This window comes from Larimichthys crocea, chromosome XII (assembly GCF_000972845.2).
Source record: "Larimichthys crocea isolate SSNF chromosome XII, L_crocea_2.0, whole genome shotgun sequence".
Classification (NCBI taxonomy): Eukaryota; Metazoa; Chordata; class Actinopteri; family Sciaenidae; genus Larimichthys; species Larimichthys crocea.
In genome coordinates this window covers 22,715,003-22,738,783 of record NC_040022.1, presented here as the reverse complement: position 1 = coordinate 22,738,783, position 23,781 = coordinate 22,715,003, and the positions used below count along the sequence as shown (strand labels likewise).

At 42.7% G+C, this 23,781-nt stretch overlaps 1 protein-coding gene across 2 annotated transcripts; it reads left to right on the top strand.

Annotated features, from left to right (window-relative positions):
* The first annotated feature begins 643 nt into the window (after positions 1 to 643).
* On the top strand, positions 644 to 22,804 carry tbc1d16 (TBC1 domain family, member 16). 2 transcript variants are annotated; one of them, XM_019277253.2, is made up of 13 exons: positions 644 to 857; positions 4,080 to 4,292; positions 4,904 to 5,066; positions 5,263 to 5,571; positions 11,415 to 11,609; positions 11,820 to 11,967; positions 12,065 to 12,229; positions 13,068 to 13,216; positions 15,797 to 15,931; positions 16,956 to 17,142; positions 17,866 to 18,045; positions 19,202 to 19,348; positions 19,981 to 22,804. In XM_019277253.2, exons 2-13 carry the CDS (start codon positions 4,112 to 4,114, stop codon positions 20,278 to 20,280), a joined length of 2,259 nt encoding a protein of 752 aa, XP_019132798.1. In that variant the 5' UTR covers positions 644 to 857; positions 4,080 to 4,111; the 3' UTR covers positions 20,281 to 22,804. The 2 variants fall into 2 exon arrangements, with proteins under 2 accessions (XP_019132798.1, XP_019132799.1); XM_019277254.2 differs by having other exon boundaries at positions 4,051 to 4,292.
* Positions 22,805 to 23,781: the final 977 nt, after the last annotated feature.

Genomic DNA, 23,781 nt, shown 5'->3' with positions numbered 1-23,781 from the left:
CTCCAACAATTACCACCAATTCCCTTTTGTTGATTTAGCAAGGGTATAATAAAAAAAACAATATTTTCCCAACAAAATAAATAAAAGAAACCTCAATTTATAGGTTGTAGGTAATATAATGCATGTTATTAATGCAGCGAGGAGAGAAATGATTCATTGCCAAATCTAAAAAGAGGACAGGTAAAGCCTCCAGCAGCTGTGTGACGAGATGCTCTGACTCCAGCTCTGGTCCTGATGATGGACCAACAGCATGCGAGCTCTGCCAGTGACCTTTAAAACGTCACTTATGATGAAAAAAGGGTCAGATCTTTAAGGTAGGCTGGGTCGGATGATGCCTTTGGTCACAGTAAAATATATTTATTCGTTTGTATTTTAAAATGCGGTGGTGCCCTGGTGTCTCTCCTGTGTGTTTGTGATGTGAGATCTAAAATTCCCGGTTGGTGTGATAGAAAAAAAAGCCTTTGACATGCCGGAAGCGGCGAAATTTTGGGGGATTGGTCTGGGATCTGTTACGTCAAGTTAGACACACGCGACCAGGTAGCTACAGGAAGTACGACACGTTCGCTTTACAAAATAAAACACCGGCGCCGCATTCTCCTAGAGGATGGATTTTATTTTGAAAGTTAAAACAGGACGTGTGTTTTTTTGCTGTAGAAGGAGCAGCAGTCAAACGTGTGGTGTCACTGTCGGAAAACACAGGGATACAAACAAGACTCACAAGCCCGTAACAACTGAGCTAAATCCAAAGGGGGGAAAGGCGGTGAAACGACGCCGGTGCACGCTGCTCGCTCCCCGGCTGCCCCGGCTGTGAGATGGACGTCCGACATGGGCTGTAGACTTCTGCTGCGGGACTGAAGGTGAGCCGCTTGGCCCCCCTGTTTCTCTCCACACGCTGCTCTGCTATTCATTCATTTCTCCTGCTGGAACAGGTGCCAACAACGACACATTTCTCCGACACACGCTGGTAAATGTGACATTGTCGTCTCGTGTAGTAAAAACAAACTTTAAAGGGAAAAAAAAAAACGCGGACACCGTGACTAGCTAAGGGTTTCGGCCATTTGTCTCGGCTGCTAAACTAAAATATTTATGTGGCACATAAGATGCTACAAACAGAGTCTCAACATAATACCTTAGTGTAATAGTCTGGGCCTGTGTGTAAATAGTGCTGTGGTGGCAAAAGCCTCGTCCCATCCTCCCCTCTCCTCCTCCTGTCAAAGTGTGTGTAGTGATGGGCTGATGGAGCCCCCGACATTATGGCACGCCTCTGCTGCATCTCCAGGACAGGCAAAGACCACCTTGAAATCAGCTTTTATTTTGGTAGGCATGTGGCTACCTGTCACCTAAATGTGTAGTATACACTGACTGAGCTGTAGCATGTAAATACCTGCAGTGTGCATGCATGAATACTGCCTAAACTTATATTAATGTTGATGCATGCTAGAGAGGAGGTGATGCATAAGGCTGCAGTTTGTGTAGTTTTGTATGTTGTTTAACTTTCCTGGCCGAAGCAGGATTACTTATACAGATATTAAAATGTAAGAGTTAAAAAAAAAGTGGCTTATATTCTTTTTTTTGTACACGAAAATGTGCCATAAACAACCAGTTTTAACAAGGATCCCTTGATTATATAATTCTGTCCATGATATATACTCTAGTCCCTGAGTGTGACTTTTTATATTTGGAAAATAAACTTGTCAGCGCTCTCCGGTAGGCAGTTTTGGCGTTACTGTCTCCAAACTACTTAACCAAGCTTTTCTTGTCCTGCATGCTGATATCGAAGTATAGATGGGAGAAGCTAATATCAGCCGATATATATGCCCTGCCAATAAGTTTAATCACAAATTTAAGCACGATTTAACACAGAGCAGGAGTATGCAATCAGTTTTCCTATGAAAACAAACACCAATAAAAGTTACATCCCTCCATACCAGCGTGTGGTTGCAGGGGCTATTTTGAACCTCTTGCACAAAGAGGTGTAATTAAATTTCAGGGTACGCAGTATATAACTTTATGACATGAGGCTCAGTTTAACACTTCTCCTGCAAGACAAATATGTTCAAAAGATGTGGCAAAGCCATAAAAGTCTACACACACACACACTCCCACTGAGTCACCCGTAAAGTTTCCTCTTAACTTACCATCGTTTGCAGTCCACAAGAACCTTGTTTTTCAGGCTTTTTTTTTGTGGCCGGTCTCCTTTCAGCTGCCTCAGGCACATCAGTATACAGCGCAGATGTAAAGGGGTATTCAGCATTGGCCCCTTTATTCAAATGTCAGCGTGACAACTTAATTAATATAGCCCAGAGGTGAGAAGCTGAGACTCTGGGAGGTTGTGGCTTCTATACTCACAGTTATATTTCCATGGTGTAGATTTCAAGCTATTAGTAAAAGTTCTCTTTTCTGGCAGGCAATCTGTTAAAAGTTTGAGAAAAAAAAGAAACTATTCTGCAGACCACAGTGAGACTAGACTGAGTTCAGGGATGTGAGTCAGTTGATAAAACAGCGAAAGGTCAGAGAGGAGAGGCCGAGTGCGAGCACACTGAGGTGTTGACAGCATAAAAGATGAATGTCCTTTAACAGCCAGCTTGAACGGGTCCTATCAAACTGACCCGAGTGGCTCTGTAATCGCACACAGACGGAAATAACCACTGGATAGTAGCACGGCATCGGATGTGCCACTGCTGGTGTTATTGCTGAGGCTGCTGGAAACAGCTGTGTGTCATGTCTAAGACTCTAAGTCATTATGCACATCATGTTCAGGTAGCATGTTTGTCAGCCTAACCCGCGTTAGTCTTATTTACGACCAGACTGGCTCGGTGTTAGTTTGTTTAAAGCAGTTAGTATGCAAATAGCCCAGTGGCCGCAAATATTCAGTTGTAGTGTAATGTTGTGGTTTGCGGATAGAGGGGTGCTTTCGTAGCAAGCAAATACTTTGTCCTCCCCTTTTTATCAAGTATAAAATGTTTTCTGACTTGGTTTGGTTTATATCGTTTTAAATGGAATGTTCCCTTCCTAGTCAGCCCATGTGGAGAGTGTTCTTCACAATTTTCTGACACTTTGATAGACTAAATGATAAAAAACATCTGCAAGCCTGTTTTTACAGAATGTATTGCACGAAAAAAACACCCACGTTTTTTAAATGTAAGCCAAATGATGGACTACAGTAAATCTCCTCTAAGGTCATGCGTGGAAGTCTTGCCAGCAGACTTCCTGTCTGTGGACTGGCATCAGGAAGTAGGGTGCCTGCTTAATAAAGCAGATGTAAACATGTCCTCTGAGGAAAAAGGAGGGAACATTCCTCAGATTGGAGCGCGGAGTATGTGTCAGGGTTCAGCCGACAAGAAAACAAAGCTACACACATGAATTGGGTGCACTGATGCAGACGCTCACGATAAAGGAAATGAATAAATGTGAGATGAGCAAACTTCTTTAAAACTTTCTCTTTGCCTTTTGTGTTCTTTGAGTCTAAAATCTAAGATGGGCTGAAAGCCCTCAGAGACATCAAAAGAGCTTCTTGACTTGAAGTTTGTCTCGTCGCACAAGACTTTCCCTCTGAATCAGACGATCAAGTTAAACGCTGCCGGTGTGACGCGCTGATTTCAGTTCAGCACTAATATTGACACCATCTGTCAGCTACTGATAGCTGCTTAGAATTTCACACGGATGTAGCAAAGTGTGTTTGCACACGTCTCCGCGTGTACACACAAAGGTATATGTTCGCGTTGTTTACAGAAGGTGGGACGTGTTCAGTGACACACTGGTACAGTGTCTACAGATCCTGCGAATGTGTTTGTGTTAGTGGGTGCAGGTGGCGACAAAGAAAATGTGGCACAGGGAAATGCTGAACAAGTACAGAGGGGATTCTGCAGTAAGGACACTGCAGTAAATAGAGGCATGTAGAGGAGGTGAAGTGTAGGTGTCTCTGTGCAGTCCTGTCCTCAGTCCACGCTGAGATATTTACCTGGCATGTCTCCTTTTGTCTCTTATTGTATGTCTTCTGCTCTTTATGTCATGTCCATCATGGACTGTCCTTCCCTTCTCTCCCTAAAGTCCCTTCTTTTCCCCTCCCAAATATCCAGAGGATGGGCCCAGTGTCCCTGTGCCTAAGGAGATGTCTCTGGGTCGGCTCCTGCGGCGTGCCTCCTCCAAGGCCTCCGACCTCCTGACCTTTAACCCCGGGGCAGGGGGCACATCGTTGCGCTCAGGGCTGGATGGCGAGATCATCTTCTCCAAAAATAATGTTTGTGTGCACCCTGCTGAGCCCCTGCCCGGCCTGGCAGAGCACCACCCAGGTTAGTCGGGACGAATGTTGATGTGTACTCTGCTGTAGGGAACTAACAAGGACACATTCCCTTTCCCAGCTTCTCGTCCTTTTTCTTTTAGATTAACAGAACACAAATATACTGTCAAGCTTTCTACAGTCTGAGATTAAAAATGAGTCTAAAACAGACGCCGTATTTCCAGCTGTTGCCAGATGTTCCCCTGTCAGCAGTTCTTTTATAGCAGAATCTGACTTTTGATACTTTTACCTCTGTTTGACTTAAGTATGTGTTGACGTGTGATTCTGACCTTGTGGCTTTAAAAATGCGTGCGAGTGTGAGCTTTGTTTTTAATCTCACCCACGCCCTGGTATGAACACTAGCAGCATTTCCTTAATTTCACCCTCTCTTATCTTCCATTTTTACCTGTGTGTGAGTATGCTGCAAGGCCAATACTCACCTGTCAGGTTTCTCTCTGTGTCGTCACCTCTTTTATTGTCTTTATCTGCATGTGTTTATTCTTTGGGTTGCAGCTGCCTGCCACTCTCTAAAAAGTCTTATCGTTTCCTCCTTACTTAATGTTACCTGATTCAGATTCCTCTCATCATTATTATTCTATAACTGATTTATGTCCCCCTCTACAGGCTACCTGTGTGTGCACACGGAGAAAGATGAGAGCCTGGGCACCACTCTGATTTTGACCTGGGTGCCCAACTCCCGCATCCAGAGGCACGATGAGGAGGCATTGCGCTACATCACGCCGGAGAGCTCCCCTGTACGTAGGAACGCACGCCACCGAGGCCGACGGTAAGAAAGCCTTTCTTAAAATGTGTCTTTTAAGATGACTTGGGTGCATAGAAATGGATAGTAAAATATTCAGTTTTAAAAGTTTCATAAATCTATCTCTTAAAGAAGACCTCTTATTCCATATCACGCAAAGAAGCCCTGTTTCATCATATTGTACATGATACTGATGGTGTTTTAACTCAACCGTCCACTCCAGACCCCACTCCCGTCACCCAGCAGCCCAGGAAGACGATGAGGATGAGGAGAGGAACATTACCAGCAGCACCTCCGCAGAGAGCCACAGCCTGGTGGTAGAAGCAGGAGGGGATCCCTCCTCTCACCAGCAGCAGCTGCCCTCGGCGGGGGAGGAGGGCGACGAGGGCTCCTGTGAGCTGTCGGACGAAGTGAGTCGGGACAGCACCATGGGTTCGGACTCGGACACTTTCTCCTCCCCCTTCTGCTTGTCTCCCGTCAGCGAGGCTCTCTGTGAAAGCAGCGGCTCTGTCTTTCTGGACAGTGAAAGCAGGTGAGTGATGCGTCCATGATTTATATTTTATTATTTTTACACAGCAGAGTTAAGTTTATTATTAGTTTTGTCATTCAGTGGTGGGAAAAAGATCTGTCCACCTCACTCACCACCCCACTACTGTCCCACAGATTATGAAAAATAGGATGTTTTGGACACCTTGTAGCTGAATACCTACATAACCGCAGTGCCCCTGCATGTCATACCCTTCTGTTTTCGCCCCTCTTTTCCTCATCTCATACTTTTGTAGCATTTCTGAGTACGTATCAGCAACAACAGCAAACATCTGGTGTCTGTACTCTCACTGTACCTCTTTAAAGGATAACATCAGTATTTTTCAGCTGTTATTTTTCCACGTTTTTTGTGTCATAGTGACTAACATGGACAACAAGTCCAGTTACGTCCATTAAAAGTGTTTTTTTTTTTTTTTACCACTTCAAACTGTTATTATAAGTGTCAGACAACATTATGGAAAGGACCCTAAAAAATGAAATATGTTTACAATGTGTAATCTTCCTTGTGGGCATACGGTCACACCACCCACAGGAGCACCACCAGCCTCCAGAGCTTTGCATCTTTGCAGCAGCTTGTTCACCATTCTCTGCCTGTTGCTGACACTTTCTATACTCCAACAAAATAAAACTCTTCCCGGTCAGTCCCTTACTATGCTCGAGTTTCCACTGTTGACTTCCTGCAACAAGTCACCCCACCTGTCCTGAGAGCTCCAAATGAGAGACTTGGTGACACAGCAGAACAGGCGAAAGGAACAGAAAACATTTCATTTCTCTGACATTTCTAATAACAATCTGAGCCAGTCAGTGGTAAAAACAAGTACTTTTAATGGACATATTTTGGATTACATTGTAGCCTGTTTCACGGCTGAAGACTTCAGCACTCTCATTCAGCACTGGACCAAATTCAAAGCTTCTTGTCCCCATTTGTTACTTTGACACATGAGTTGCTTTCTGTTGCACCGCGTTAGTTCTGGTGGAGCGACATGTTCTTAGCTGTTCCAGTCGTGTACTTTGTGATGGCAGCATATTCCTGCCTCGCCTTTTTCTGTATATATATTTAATATCTCAGTTATATCTATGTCGGCTCTGGTCTTTATAGCCCTTTGGGGTCTAATTGTGCTCACTGCTGAATCTTTTATTGCCACTTTCGATTCAGTGAGGAGCATCTCAAAAGCAGAGCTTGTTCTGTCAAATATAAAAGCATTTGTTGCACGGAGGAGTTCCATATGGTTTAATGTTTGTAACTGTCTCTAAAAGAAATAAAAACAGTAATTAGGAGAGCTTTTGTTAAAGCTAACACGTGCTGCTGGTTGCTGTTCAACTTTATAAGGTTTAATTGTGTGGGCGCTTTTGTAATTGTGATGGTGGACAATTACAGATGACAGAAACGCATCATGAAAAATGATGTCAGCTTCATTCATTTAAAAAAAGCAATTATGCAAATTAGTTATATTCAGATTTTGATTGAAGAACAAATGGGAAAATGTGCAACTATGTCTCCAACTCAGCCTCTTTGAATTATTCTCAGTCCTTGAGGATTCCCTGAAATTGTTCTGCTATTATAAGTGTGACAAGTGCCATTTTATGTTTACACATAACAGCTGCATAGTTGCTTTTGTTGTCCTAAAAACAGTCAAATTCTAGTTTATTTAGTGAAAAACATGGAGGCAGCCAACAGCATACTCAAGGTGCTCTGTAAACACACTCCAAATACCTTGAGGACGTGGCCTCAGTGCAAAGATATACAGTGTTAGTGTCGCTAGTGAAGACTCATGAGACACATTTCGCAGACAGAAAAGATTATTTTTGTCAAACAGATCTAAGGGATTATAGAAGAAATGTAAATCCTTGTGTGTGTGTTTTCACTCCTATATTTCCTACATCCTTACAATTAATAAATTAAATTAAAATGTACCCGAAGACACATTTCTAAGTCGTGTCCCACATTTCATTTTTTTTTTATCTGGAATTAGCCACACTGTCACATTCACATCTGCCCTTATATTGTTATTTGTTACTTTTCCAGTAGCTCTAAACTGCCACAAGGTGGAGCCAAAAAGAAAAGAATTGATCACATGAGGGATGGTTTACACTCTGAGGCCACATGGTGGCTTAACTGCACTACGACTCAGTGTCCCCCTGAGAGTGACAGCAGGTAGATGACTTCAGTAGGAGGCATGAATTCGTTCTCAGAGTTCAAGATGGGTTCATTTGCTTGAAGCAGCTCTTAATCTAAATGTTTTATAATATCACAGATGGCCCCAAATAAGTCCCCAAATCCCACAAACCCCAAAACCTCAGTGCTTCCAGAGACTGTTCTCTAATCAAGAGAGCCATCTGGACAGTTGATTGTGTTGCTGTGTTCGAACCTCATGTTCATTTGACTTTATGATTCCCTCCGTGGTCGTTTCCTCACACAGCTATTTGGCCTGACATGTTGCCCAGAATGTGTGAGCCTGTGTCAGTGTATGTCAAGGAGAGAGCGAGAGCGAGTCAATGTGTGTTTAAGCCTTCTCTAACCACTCTCAGACCCCGGCTTGCTGTAAGTGCAGTCAGTGTGTGACTTGGCAGCGTTCTCTGCTTCACAGCTTCTAACCTTTACTCTGTCCTTCTCTTCCTCTGCTCTTCTGTGCTCCACTCAGTGTTACTGTCTCTCTGGCACTTCGTTTTTTTCCTTCTGCTCTCGGATTCTCCTCTAACCCCCTTATCCGTGCATTCCTTCCACTTTTTGCATCTCTTCCTCTCGCTCGTTCTCTCTGTTTTTTCTCAATATTGTTTCTTTCGGTGTTGCCCACCTCTCAAATATCTTCCCCCTCCCCTCCCCTTCTCCTTCCCTTACTAAAGTCTGTGTGAAGCCCTTTGATTCCCAGTGCTCCCGGGGTTGTTGTGCTGGGCTGAATGTCAGCTCTCCGGATTAGAGCACTGAAGAGAGCGGAGCAGCAGCCAAAACCCTGGAACCCACTCAATCTCTCTTTCTCTCTCTCTTGCTTTAATTGACACTGTTAAGGGGCCAGGAACTGGAAACATGTCACTTGGAATCATTCAAAGAGAAAGAACCACGTATGGGAGAGCGAGAGCGGATGAAAAGGCGGGGGAGAAAGAGGAGAGTGGTGGGAGAGAAATCCACAGCAATCTCTGTCAAGCTTCTTAACAAGTTTCTTTCAAGTTTAACAGCACTTTATGAAACCACTGTTGACTGTCAGTGTGTACTACTGAGGCTTTATTTCACAGAATTTGATTGTAATTATATCTCAGATAAGTGCTTTTCGACATTTTTGGCTTGTGTCTCGCCTTTTAAAACGAATTTCTTCTTCTTTCATCCACCCATCATTGGTTACACTCAGAGGCCTGAAGAAGATAAAAAGAAATCAATAAAAATAACATTTCGTAGCAGAAAAACTGTTTTTTCAGCTTTCTATCGTTTGTTGGTCCCCCTTTTATTATTTTATAACGTTGAGTCATAGTAAATTTAATTAGCTTTTTTGACATTGATCAACAGAAAATGCCCTTTTAATATGAACGTGAAAACAGAGATCTAATAAATGACACAGCTGGTTTAATAGAACACGTAAATCATCGCTGGTGCAGCCATTTGGTTTTAGAAGTCACAATAAATGTAAGTAAAAGTCTTAAATCGTTTGTTTTTAATTGGTCGTTGGTATCAGAAAAAACACTTTTCAGAGCGCCCGTCACGTTTATCTTGCAACCCTTTTGAGGGTCCTTTGTAGAGGATTACACCTGATCGTGCTGATTTGGTTCTGGGATTTTTAATTCTCCTCATGATTAATTGATGAGAAAAAATGTTAAATTGTACTGACCACTTGCAGAGCTCACACCACCTCCTTTCACCCGAGTACCTCCCTCACCCACCCCCCACCCCCAGGGAGCCGAAGAGCTGAAGGGCCTATGAGTCCCCGGAGACCTGTAGCACTTGGTCCTGATTCTCGGGGTGACCTGGCAGCACCTTCCCCCAGGGCAAAGCCTCATGTATGTGGAGAGAGGTGTTATGAAGGGCCTCGGGGCAGTTTGATCTGGTGGGACATGCCAGTTGCAGCAGCCCGACTCCATCAAAACATCTTGTTTACATAATGTACTCTCTGTACAGTTTAAGGCTTGGCTGCTGCCTACAGTACAGGAACAGAATCGGGCTATTGACACTGACAGACGCTGTTAATCAGTCGTTAAGTTTACGCTTGGATGCAGCGCAGCGTACGATCCGTTCTGTAATGCCAAGAATCATGTGCTTTCTCGCTGTGTTTTCCACAGTTTTTGCACTTTTATTTCCACATGGAAAAATATGCAAAAACATCTTAGTTGCACATGTATTTTAAGCATGCAAGAAGAGTGAAGGAAATGTCTGCTGTAAAATGGCCTCTTAGGGCTTGTTAACACCCCGAGCTTGACAGTCATTGGAGTTATGAAAAAGCGAGTACAGTAGTCCTTTTTTAAGGAGCCCCTCCATATTTCAGATTGTTTAAGTCCCTTACCAGAGCCCTCTGTGCCTCTCTCCCAGTCTCCTTGTATTCCACAGTCTGGTTTGTGGCGTGATACATGAGACAGAGAGCAGTAAATCACTAGATAGCAGAGGAAACTGCAGCTTGGATTGATCAGCCTTGTTATTTTCCCATCTGCTAACGGGAAAATGATTAGCCAGACATGATTGATTCAGGGTGCGATAGATTAGACTTGGCCTGCCCACCTCGGCTTTTCAAAGTGCATACCACTTGTCTTCACCTGTAAAATTTAGAAAATAGAAAATAGATTACTGGGTGAAAATATGTGACATTTCACAGAGGGATAAATTCACATCCGTTCAAACCAGAGGGGAACTGCTTTTTCATATTAGAGGTATACATTTTAAAATGAAATGACTTCTGGTTTTAATCTTATAAATAGACCATAAGTGCATTTGTTAGCAGGCAGTAAGCAAATAACTTCATTTAGGCGCCTGCTTCTCAAATGTCAGCGGGTTTAACACATTTCTCTGTTGGTCTCTTTCTCAGCATTAGCATGTCTCCAGACGTGTTTGAGAGTGCATTATGGTCATTAGGCATGGTCCATTCACTTGTGTGAATGTTTATGTGTGTGTGTGAGTGTGTGTGTGAGTGTGAGTGTGTGAGTGAGAGAAAGAGGATGAAGACAATGACAGTGAACCAGCCGGTGATTTTTATCATTAAAGAACTTGTGTGTGTTTTTGCTGTGCAGCAGGATTCATATTTGTGATTTGGTCACATACACAGTTGTGTCTGTTTTTCTGTGTTGACATGTGTGTGTGTGTCTCTGTACATATATGTGTAGTGTGTCTCCTCTCAGAGGAGAGAAACCCTCGGCTCAGGTTTCAGTGCCGGGAACAACATGCTGGCCATGGGGGGAATGACAGGGGAAACTGGACAGCAGACAGTGTGATTTGTGTGTGTACAGATTTCTGTGTGTGTGTGTGTGTGTGTGTGTGTGTGTGTGTGTGTGTGTGTGTGTGTGTGTGTGTGTGTCCTCAGAAGCCTCCATGCATTCCTCCCATTCTCAGCCTTTTTCCTGAACCATATTGAGACCCAAAACAACAAGGCAGTACTGAGCATATAGGTCTACACTATTATCGCTGGGGTAGGGTAAACATCACTGGCCATTGTTTACACGGTGTTTATTATTAATGTTCCACACAGAAGAATGCGGTACAAGGAAGTAGAAATTGTTTTGCAGCACCATTTAGTTTAACTCCATTTTAATTTTTGGGAAAAAATGACTCGGCTCACTTTCATACAGCGAACCTCCAAATTAAATTCTAATTTATAGAAATGTCTTTTGTTTTTGTTTGTTTTTTGTTTTTACCAGGGAGCTATGCGAGGAGTCCATGACCCACTCTGCGAGCTCCGCCTCCAGCCTGGACAGCCACGCCCCCTCCGAGAGCAGCAGCCAGTCGCAGGGCGCGCGGTGGGAGGAGCAACAGAAGGTGCTAGCTCTGGAGCAGTTGTGCGGCGTTTTCAGGGTGGACCTGGGTCACATGAGGTCGCTGAGGCTCTTCTTCAGGTCAGACGGGAGTCAAACGTGTCACAATACTGTGCAGTGTCTCACGCTGTGTTGAAGGTTTCAGGGCAGGTGTTGGTTTGTTTGATGATAATTTGTGTAAAATTAGTTGTGGATATGATTTGAAATAAGTCAAATTAAACTTGGGTTAACACATTCCTTAAAATCTCTCATCCGAGATGGTTGATGTGAATCTTTATTGTGCTGTTGCAGTGATGAGGCGTGTACCAGTGGCCAGCTGGTGATAGCCAGCAGAGAGAGCCAATATAAAATCCTCCACTTCCATCATGCTGGCCTGGACAAGCTGGCTGAGGTCTTCCAACAGTGGAAGTGCTGCAGGGAAACTCAGCTTAAAGACCAGGTGGAGTTTCAGTCCAAAAATGCCTGCTTGGCATCTAGAAATATATTTTAGCTTTTTTGTTTTCCGAGTTTTCTATTCAGATTTTCTTTTCTTTCAGGTGTCAGTTGAGAAATCCTGCATGCAGTTTTCCATCCAGAGGCCCACTCTGCCGTCGGCTGAGACCCATCCAGAGGAGAAGCTTTATCGGCGGCTGGACGTCACCACCTGGCTGCGTCACCTCAACCACAATGGGCAGGTGGAGGAGGAATATAAGCTTCGAAAGGTATGTCTGTGTGCATATGCATGTTTTTACAATCCTGTGGGATCATGTCAATAAATCCCCCACACAGTTATATTTTCTTTCTGTTTCAGTCTTACCTCTGAATCTGAGAGTAATTTCTAAAGTCCTCCCCACTGTGTATAAGTTTCGTTTTTAATCAGCACATTTAGTCTCTAAATGAGTGTGCTGGTTTGGCCAGTGTCCCCCCAGCGTGAGTCATTTCAGTTTTCTTTATTTGACTCAACTGAAGGTTTACCATCTTACTGAAATGACTCAGTGGCAGTTAGACTGTGACCAAGACATTTCCTCAGTAAACACACAAATGTGGGAACAGAGGAGCACTGTTTTAGCTGGACATGCACATTATGCGCTGTTCGTTTTTTTTTGTGCAACATTTTGCAACACTTGTGAAATAACACATCTACTGGAACTCAGTAAGGGGATAGTTCAGTGTAGGCTGTGTCATCTACACCTACGTCTTCAGTGTTTTTTATGCCAAGGACCTTGTAGCTGATAAAGAGATGGAGCAGGGGCCCCCTACTACATACTGTATGCTGTATAATACTGTGTTTTATATCAGACTGGACTGAAAATGATGTATAGGGTGGCATCTCATAATATGTTGGAATCATGTTAATATTTGCTGCCAGACATTGAAAACACACACAACAAAAAATTTGCTGGCCTCCCCGCATTCACTATGAGGACTCCCTGTTGAAGACTGAGGATCTGCATCACTGTCTGCATACAGTTTCATATGTTCTCATGCAATTAAGAGGTGGTCCCTCACTGCTGTGCCCCCTGTTTGCCCTTTGTGCTCACTGTGTTCACTCTCTGCCAGGCCATCTTCTTCGGTGGTATCGACCCATCCATCCGTGGCGAGGTGTGGCCCTTCCTGCTACACTACTACAGCTATGACTCCACCTCTCAGGAGAGGGAGGCATGGAGGCTGCAAAAACGCACTCACTATCATGACATCCAGCAGAGGAGGTGAGGAACAAGGAGAAAGAAATAGATACAGGCTTTTTCCTGAAAATAATTGGAGAAAAAAAAAAAAGAAATGCATTTTAGATGAGGGAACTCAATTAATTGAAAAGAAAATCTGAGAAAGACGCAGCAGGATTCTTGACACCGTGAAGATAACAGAAGATAAAGTGTGACATGGCTGCAGTATCGGCTGCCAAACGCTCAGTCAGTCAAACATTAAACCACATGTGAGTGTGTTGCGGCTTCTCTTTGCAGGCGGTGAGCGATCAATAGGCACAATCAGAGAAGTGTTAAGGGGAGGTGCTGGGTGTGAAATAAAAAGTCTCTGGAGAAAAAACATGTCAGCGCTTATCAGATAATACCGTCTTGTCAGAAGGGAAAAACACACACACACGCACACACGCATAAATAAGCACACTCCTGAGTCCTGTTTGTCTTCTCCCCACAACCAAAGGTTGAGTGTGCACATATTTTCACACGTTGTGCTGCTTCCTCTATAATGAATATGATAATTGGACAGGTTTCATCTGTATGGCCTATTAACATTTTGAGTACATCAGAAGTCAGGTAATTAGAGCCCTTGTTCTGACTCTGATGTGGATTCCTTTAAAGACCGCTTGACTAGAGCAGCCTCCAGTGCCACTAGTTGATCATTAGGAGCAAGGATACATGTCTGCGGTTTTGTTCCCTGCCTCCTAACCATGTATCCTTTCCCTTAGCTGAGGATAACTAAGCAGCTGCATGTGGAAGAAAATCCAGCTGTAACAAGTAAACAGACTTTTGACTAACCAAAGTCTGGATTACTGCAGAGTCAGAGTCAAAAGGCAAAAAGTGAATATTTAGGATGTTGTCGTTGTGGAACAAATGCAACAAAATCAGTGTCGGAAAACCCCAGTCCCCACACCTATCTGTGGATAGATTAAAATAAGCTGGGTGTTATCATTTTTGACTTAACTGTTTCTGTCAGTTTTCACATGTACAACAGATACAACAGTGCAACAGATAATGCCCACATTTAAATAAGATTGCGTCCACATCCTGTCTACGTTAGCCGGCTTTTCCCTCCACCTTCAAGTGTGGCTGGCTACAAAATTACAGAACGTCTAGCGTTTAGCTGGTTGTGTGAGTAATACATGACATGCATGTATTACTTGGAAATAAAAGCATGTCCCCCCCAGCTAGCTCGAAGAGGAAGTGGTTATATATATTTCTTTCAACAGTGACAAAAATTCCAAAGATTTGTGATAGAGAAGAGGAAATTCACTTGTCTGCCAGTAACATAAATGTTCATAAAAACACATTTACATATGTTCAGACCAGATGGATTGGATTTTTCTTTAAATAAATTAGCAATTCTGAAAATAATTGCTTTAATGAATTGCTTGTCCATCCGCTAATTGTTTCAGGTTTAATTCAGACCATGCATCATGTCATTTCTCTTAAATTAAATCGTATTATTTAGCTATAAATGAATGATTCATGGGGAGTCATGATCTGGAGCTTGTTACTGAGTTTTACATTGATCTTATTTTATCGTTCTTTGTGTGCCATTTTTGTGTTTATTTACTTTTTTTCTATTTTAAAGACACTAACTATCGTAGCCTGTAAATGCTGTGATATTGTGGAGGAACTGGTCCATGATTCGTACTTGCTCCTATAAAAACAAACATTAAATAAAATAAATAAAACTAAAGGGCATTGGGCAGTCGTTTAGCTCAGTCATGCTACGGCGGGCCAGGGTTTGAATCCAACCCGTGGCTCTTTCCCGCATGTCATTCCCCGTCTCTCTCTCCCCACATTCCTGTCACTCTCTCTTGAGCTGTCTCTATCAAATAAAGCTAAAAAAAATCTTTAAAAATAAAGGGCAGTGGTACGATAATGTGCCTTTGTAAACTTTGCTCCGAAATACGTAATAATAAAAACATGTACTGGACTCCCGAGTAACATCCTCAGGAGAGAGGGTAAGATAGAAAGGTGGCTCAGGAGGGTCCAACGACACAAACACTTGGCACCGAAACTAAACAGTTGCATGGCGTTGCATCAGGTGTGCGCTCATTATTCCTGGTGGGGCCACATGGAAAACAAACAGTGTTAATTAAATCCCCTCTGCTTGTTAGGACTTGAGTACATTAGTGCCATACACAGAGTACACTACTAATATGGTCCTTAACATTTAGAGGGATAGATGAGGGGTGGGGGTGGGTTTATGGTTGGGGTATTATCCTCAGTGGAGCTCTTACTGATGAAATGCCCCTTCAGTCCACTGCTTGCCCACCCCCACATTTTTAGTTCATTTGCAGATAACTATTCGTTTTACACCAGAGTAACATTTGAGGTAGAGATTATTTGATTTATTTTTTATTATTTTTTTTTTTTTGTAGGGGGGGGGGTGCAATTTGTTTTTTTTAATTTGTTTATTTTAGTCTAATTACCTTAATTTCCTCAGAGAATGTGCCCTGAAAACTTTCTGTCACAATCTGGAAACTCCTTCTTTATAAAGAAAACAGCTGCAGGATTCAGTTTCTCTTCTGCATGTATCTTACGTTTTTCATTTCCGCCTGGTGTTGTGTGCATGTTTTTCAGGCTGTCCATGAGCCCGGAGGAGCACAGTGAGTTCTGGAGAAAGGTCCAGTTCACAGTGGATAAAGATGTGGTGAGAACAGACCGCAGCAACCACTTCTTCAGAGGAGAGAATAACCCCAACGTGGAGATCATGAGGTCAGACCACTTCACATTCTCCCCCCCGTTCTTCATCTTTTTTCTTTTTTACACCCCACTCCCGATCTCTATCTCAGTCTCTTTTGCCCTCTCCTTCTGTCACCTTCTCTCAATCCATCCTTATCATTCCCATTCCTCGGCCCAACGCACAGGCGTACCTATTCATTTCATATTCTGAACCCTGGGGGAGCTGCAAATGAGTTTCATGCTTTACTGACTCTGACTAAGCCGTCTGAGCACTTTTGATGCATACTCAGAGCTAATGGCTTTCTAAACGAGGAGCACAAGGATTTAAATAGCATATTAGTTTAGTGACTCTCATCGAGGCTCCTGGTATTTGTCTAGGTATTATGTGTTATGCTGTGTGTAGGGCCCCACATGTCCACATGCACACCACTTACCTCATGCTTCCTCGGATATCTCACATCTATTGGACGGATATGTCACAGAAGATACTGGCATCTTTAATTTTCCAAACACAAAACCACTACAAAGTCTGCCTCCCTCTCTTAGTTTTTCCAAATGACATCCATTTTTTCAGTGTTTTTAAATTTATCCTGATAACAATAAAAATGTCCTCAAGGTCTTCCTTTTGTTTAAATAGTCCTTGAGGATCGCCAGGGAAGTTTACTTCAAAGTAATATCCATACACACACAAAAAAAAGGAGGGGGTGTGGGGGGGACAAGAAAGATCATTAATTAGCTCCCTGGTTACCAGAGGAGTTGGCATAGCAACAGCTAAAGCAGGGCTTGTCATGTTTTTCTGGGCATTACCAGCAATGGAGCACATGTTGGATCATTCAGAGTGTTTGGGTGGGACCATACATTTCAGTGGTTTGGCTGGGCTGCAGTGTCATGAACATTTCTATACTAGAGACTCAAAAAAAAAAGAAGCCAAGAATTGAAATGTTTATGAGTGTTTATGAGCCTCTATTCCATAATTCCTATTAGATATTCTGTTTTCTGCTGAGATGTTACAACAGCGCTAAGTTGTCCATGGCTGTTCTCTCTTTCCCCCCCTCAGGCGAATTCTGCTCAACTATGCAGTTTTTAATCCAGACATGGGCTACTGCCAGGGCATGTCTGACCTGGTGGCCCCCTTGCTCACTGAGATTCAGGATGAAAGCGACACCTTCTGGTGCTTCGTCGGCCTCATGGAGAATACCATCTTCATTAGTTCACCGCGTGATGAGGACATGGAGAGGCAGCTGGTAGGATGTTTCTACAAAAAGAGCTGTATTTGTTTGTTGGAATTATGCGTGTGGAGAAAATAACAGCAGGCTACAGTGTTTGTCAGATGGTTGAATAGCTTCGGCAACTTCCGCCCCTCCACACCTTTTCGTTGACGGATGAAAATAAGATGGATGCTTTCATTCTTGACAAACGATTTCTGTCACTTTTCACGTGTACAACCGAGTGCAACACTCCAAGAAAGAAAATATGATAAAATGATTCTGATAATTATATAGAACTACTTTTTTTTTCAATCAAAAACTAACCCTAAGCATCTTTGCAAAGAGAGAAGAGTGTTAATAGGTTGCAAAGGGTTGCAGAGAATTTCCTGTGCACACTTCCCAAATCTCAACATCGCCCAGCATGCACATGTGCATAGCACAGGAACATTTAATTCTCTTCAAGGCACTTTACTTTTATATGTCAGGTACAATCACAATTTGTCAAAAAATTGTGTTAAAGAAACCTAATAGAAATCTTTAAAACAATAATGAGTAAGTCAGTATATGTCACACTCTCATTGGTGTGTTTCAGTTCCTGATGTCTTCTACCTGACGCTGAATCCATCCACAAATGTGACCAACATCTGTGTATTTTTGCTTATATGCAGCATGGAGAAGCATAATTCTAGCCTAAGAATATGAAAATATCACTATAAAATGTTTGACGTGTTTGTACCCCGTCTCCGACCTGCCCCTCAGATGTACCTGCGGGAGCTATTGCGTCTCATGCTGCCCCGCTTCCACCAGCACCTCACCAGACTGGGAGAGGACGGCCTTCAGCTGCTCTTCTGCCATCGCTGGATCTTGCTCTGTTTCAAACGAGAGTTCCCCGACACAGAGGCTCTGCGCATGTGGGAGGCTTGTTGGGCACATTACCAGGTCAGGGCAAAGTCCTAACGGCTCCTTTGCATACACAAGTTTGTGTGAGAAACTTTGCATAAACGAATGCACGGAGGCGTCTTTTTTTACTACGGCACTACATTTGTGATGATTTTTCAGAGGGCATGCAGAATTTTAATAATATAAAGAGTCCATGTTATTCCTTTAAAAGCCTGTCAACCCAGACCTTTGTAATCCTCCTAAATTTCTTTAAAAATGTCATATTACTTCTTGGTTTTGGGGGTTTCATGGATTAATTCAACAGGGATTAGCAGTTCTTTAAAGATTGAACACATCATAAAATCCCACATTTTGATTTTGTTCAAATTTATAACAGCCTTATGAATGTATGTATATTAAAAACTACAGTCGTATCTGATGGATGGAAGCTGAAGCAGGTGACCTGTGGTCAGTTTTAATATTGTCTTGTATCAGTGTCCATTAAAACTTGTAGCTGTGTTGCCCTCACTGCCACGACACAGAGCTTAACACCCCTTCCCGCTGAGGCAGCGTCAAATATCAGTCTTTCTGCTTCGTGCCATCTGTTCAGGCTCTCTGCTAGATGCTCTGGTCTTCAGCTACAGGTGCCGATAGAAGAGATAGCAGAGTAAAACCCCAGTTTAGACGGTTGAATGTCACACAGACCAGAAGCAAGAATTTCTGATTGATATCTGATTTTTCTGTGAAAATGGGAGACATATTGTATTACAATAACTGCTTTTGTCATCTAAACTATTTGACTAACAGACACTGTTATGATGCACATGATAAATAACCGTACTTTCCACATACGCACAAAAACAAGTCTTTATTATACATTTTTCAAACCAAGCCCTCGATTTACTTTTCATCCCACAGCTTGTTTTTTCAAATATTAACTGCCCCCATAATTTGCATTTTCCTTAAACAGGATTTCATCATTTGCATTCTGTTTGCATTCTGCTCTTTGTCTTTGTCCTGTGGTAATCTTCAAATTGTTCCATTCAGCAAAGGCATGGCTAAACACAGAGAACTGTAACCATGCCGTCATTTCATATTGGAATTATGATATCTATAATATCTAATGTCTATTAGGTCCCAGAACACTTGGAGATATCCCTGCATTTGTCTTCCAGTACCGACCCCCCTCACTCACCCCGTTTTTCTCCCCTCATAGACGGACTATTTCCACCTGTTCCTGTGCGTGGCCATCATTGTTCTCTACGGAGAGGATGTGACAGAACAGCAGCTCGCCACTGACCAAATGCTGCTTCATTTCAGCAACCTCTCCATGCACATGAATGGAGAACTGGTGCTACGTAAGGTACGCAGCAGTAAATGCTCCGGCTTTCCTTGCCTTTATGGCATGTTGTGAGATTTAACGATTGTGTTTATGAGGCTCCGTTAAGCCCTGTGCTTTTTACCCAGAGTACATCCATTAATCTCAGAATATCTGAATAGTAACTGGTTTATGAGCAAATAGCGCTGCATGATGTTGAATTCAAACTAGGGTTGTGTTTGCATCAAGCAGCCCTGTCCAATGCTGCAGAGAAGCATATGATATACTGTAACCTGCACACAGAGGCCTTGAGGAATGAGATGCTGCCGTGCCATGCAGAGGATTTATGATATGCATCCCTGCTACTGAGTCTGTGCCTGCATGCTCATGTTTATGGATGCTGTGTTGGTACTGCTGCAACCACAGGCAGTGAGTTCATGTTAGCATGCAGCGGGTGTAACTCCTTTTGTTGTTTGCCTGAGACTTTGCACCCAGAGCAGGCATGGCTTTTTTTTCTTCTTTTTTTTAGCTTTAGGTAACGTGCTGCACTGTTGACCTTGACATTGTTTTGTTGTATTTTAGCTGAGAGTCAAGGGCATTGATGTTTTAATCCACTGTGTTTTCAAATCTGCAACATATTATAGTTCATCTTGCCACTTTTCGTCCTGCTCTTCCAGGCCCGCAGCCTCCTCTACCAGTTCCGCCTCCTACCCAGAATCCCATGCAGCCTACACGACCTCTGTAAACTGTGTGGCCCGGGGATGTGGGACAGCCGCTACATCCCCACTGTGGAGTGTTCCGGTGAACACCCAGACTCGCAGAGCTGCCCCTATGGAGGCACTTCCACCCCCCAGCCCTCCTCGCCCTCCCCGTCATCCACCCCCTCGCCCTCACCAAACCCCACCCCCACACCTCCACCGAAGGGCAAGAAAGGCTCCAAAACCCGGGATATTTTCACCTTTCGGAAACAGTCCTGAGTTTGAGGCGATGGGGAGCTTTGCTGGTCTTGGCTCATGTTAGTACAGCAAATGTTTGGATCCATCTGCTGGATTCCTGAACTATTTGCTGCCCCCCTCTCTCTCTCCATAGCCCCTGCTTCTAGTTTCACTAATACTGAGGATTTTTGTCACTTGATCCTTTCATGTGGTGCAATGTGGACCACTGCCTTACCAGAATGTTATTTACAACGTTCGGCATCACATGAATCCGCGATGAGGACGGTTTTGCTGCCGGGCAGGCCGGAAGACAAGAGGCTGCTTTCCCTCTTGGAGCAGAATGGACAATCACCAGGCAAAATGTTGGTCTGGAGCTACTTCAGGTTCAAGTCTGCTGCTGGCTTGGCATACTTCCATGGGCTATGTGGGCTGGGGTCACATCAGGGTCTGAGGCAACCGGCCTGACTACATGCAGACACTGACCGCAGGTCAAATGAAACTGGAGATTCAAGTCACAGGACTTGAACTTGAACTTGAAAAAAAGTGTTCCTGTGTTCTCACAATGGAATATTTGTGTGAATATCAAATTATATGTGCATATCTCAAGTCTGAGCAGGACATTTTTAACATAAAATCCAAACCCTCTGAGTTAACAAAGAAGGGTTAACCTATGAGTAGGATTATAACGAATTGCCGGTACTTTTACGTTTTTATTTAATTTCATTTCAAACAAGTGAATGTTTGCGTTTATATCAGCAAAGTTACAAATATTTAGCAATATTATATCCTTGCATGAGCGATTCTTGACATTATAGAGGGCACAACATGTTTGTTGGAAAACACTCGAGCCCAAAACAGAGGTAAGAATGTGTTTATATGACAAACACATCATGATAGGGCTGCACCATATTTCCTCATCAGATTGCCGTAAGGAACATTCTCATAATTTCTCTCCGTTAAAATGGTGTTTACCCGACAGGCAGGAGGAAGTTAGGCGTATGTTTCCTCCTGATAAAGACACATTCGTTCACTTTACCTGTCGAGCAGCAGGAGCCGAACCATTTAGACATTACCATCATAACATATAATATGAGTTTCCCGTCTATGGTATTGGAGGGATATGAAAGCACTGTCAGCAAGTGATAGATCATGTTGATGAAGTCGATGGAGTTGTTTTTTTACTTGAAGTTTTGTCTTCTGTGTTGAACCATATTTAGACAGGGTTGTGAAAAATAGCATTTTTTTTTTCACAGTTTCTTTTTCTTCTCTCCACTGTCACCTCAGACGAATGACAAACACTATCAAAACACATCAACACTAAGAATCAGTCCACATGAATGTATCTGTTTTTTTGTTGTTCTTTTTTTTTTTACTTCTTCTCACTCTGCAACAGCATTTCAAAACTCTTCAGTGTGTGTGGGTGTGTGTGTGTGTGTGTGTGTGTGTATAAACTGGAGTGACCTCTAAACATCTGGTAACGAGTTGGAGAACAGCCGTAGAAATCCCCCCCACTCCTCCCCGTCCTCTCTCTCTCTCTCTCTCTCTCTCTCTCTCTCTCTCTCTCTCTCTCTCTCTCTCTCTCTTTCCCTGACCACTCTCTTTAATTATAGCAGCCATCATGGGGGAGAACCTGGGAGAGGAAAAAAAGAAAGAAAAGCTGGCTGTTCTGGGACTCATCGCAGAGAGAGAGAGAGAAAAAAAAGACGATAGAGATGAGGCGAGGAAAAGGCACGATTTAGGATTCATACTGGGAGTGATCTCGCCTCTGTGATTTGCAAGTCCCAGATGTAAAGATGGTCTCCACTCTGAGGCTTTTTCCCTGAGAGCTTTTGAGTGACACTCCTGGGGGGGGTGAAAACATTCTCAAATTGCTGCTAAAATGTAACATTAAGACCTTCAATCAGCCTCCCTCTGCTCCCTCCCCTATCCCCTCTGTCTCTCTTGTGGTCTCTCACTCTCTCACTCTGCAAGCAGTCTCTGCAAATGACATTCATAACTGCTCCTTTTTCCCTATTAGTTATCGTGTGCAGCTGCTTTCTGGAAATGCCCGCAGAGTTTTGAAGATTAGGGCGGCTGTGTTGAAATGAGCAAAGTCTAGAGATCGAAATCTGACTTTGTGTGTGTGTGCGTGTGTGTGTGTGTGTGTGTGTGTGTGTGTTTTATGAACTCATGAATTTTATTAAAATCCTCATTGAAATCACATTGTCTGCACATGGCACTGTAAGTCACGAGCCTAATTAATGACTACTCCTATTTAACGGGGGTTTTGATCAGTCATCACTGAATGTACAACTATGCTGTTAAGCTCCATGATATGCTGATGTATTAATGTACACAAGGAAAAAAAAAGAGCCTATTCTTGGTATTAATAAAAACACAGTCATACTTTTAAGAAGACATCTCTAGAGAATGGTTTACCGAACAACAAAATGTACCAAGCATACAATTTCATAAATGCCTTTCTGACAATAAATGACTTGTGATTGTGATCTGATACCAAGTAAAAACAATGCTGGGATTTACAGAAACCACCACCTTTTCATCATTAAACACTACTTAAGTAATAGCATAAAGTCTGTGTATTGTTTTGTAATGTCAAAATGGATATTGGGATTATTATAGAGAGATGCTTATAATGAGAATAATGAGAGAGAATTACGAAATGTTAATAAACAAAAAAAAAAATCACAACTTCAAATGACTGTACATGGTTAAGTAGATTATATTGTAAATGATGAACAAACTATATAAGAGCAAAGATAAAAGTATTTATATTATCAACTCCCTTTGTCAGTAATAAAATACTAATGCTACTAATTCTTTGCCCTTCCCTCCTATTTTATTATCCACACTGTATGCGTCTATTGAAAAAACAAAAGATCGAACAGTAATATCTCAAATATCAGCAAGTTGCTCTATAATTCACACAATATCGAGCAGCTACAGGGTTCATTGACTTCATATAATGAGAAGAGTAATTTCGAGAGGGTGAGGTTTCCCTTTCAATGAAGGCAACATGCTTAACAATGCCTCCTCTATTATATTTTTTAATTGCCTGCTCTGTGAACCACTTTCTCTAGAACGTGGAAAGCAGCAGCAAGACAGAGTTTTCCTATTTCCTGAAGTTGTTTACTTGGTTTTCCAGCAGTTCTTATATCAATAATAACCAAGGGAACTCAAGGCAGGAGGATCACTGCTGCGTTAGCACAAAGCTATCTAATTTAGCCCACAGCAGATGGTGAGAGGACGTAACTAGGTTGACCAAAAAAAAAAAAAAAAAAAAAAAACCTTCTCGGCAAACTTGCCTTTTGCTTTGTGCAGTAGAATTAAAAGACTGTTACTATGCACAGGCCCAACATATACCACCACCTGAGCCAGTAGGATAGGTCAGTACACTCTGAGGGGAATTTTAACAAGGTACACATCTCTAGAAAAATATGTGATAGCACTGCACCAGTGCTAGCTTTATGTGTGCTGTCATACATTTTATAGCACCACCCTAAAATAAACAGTTCAGTATAAAATATTCAACTACAAAGCAAA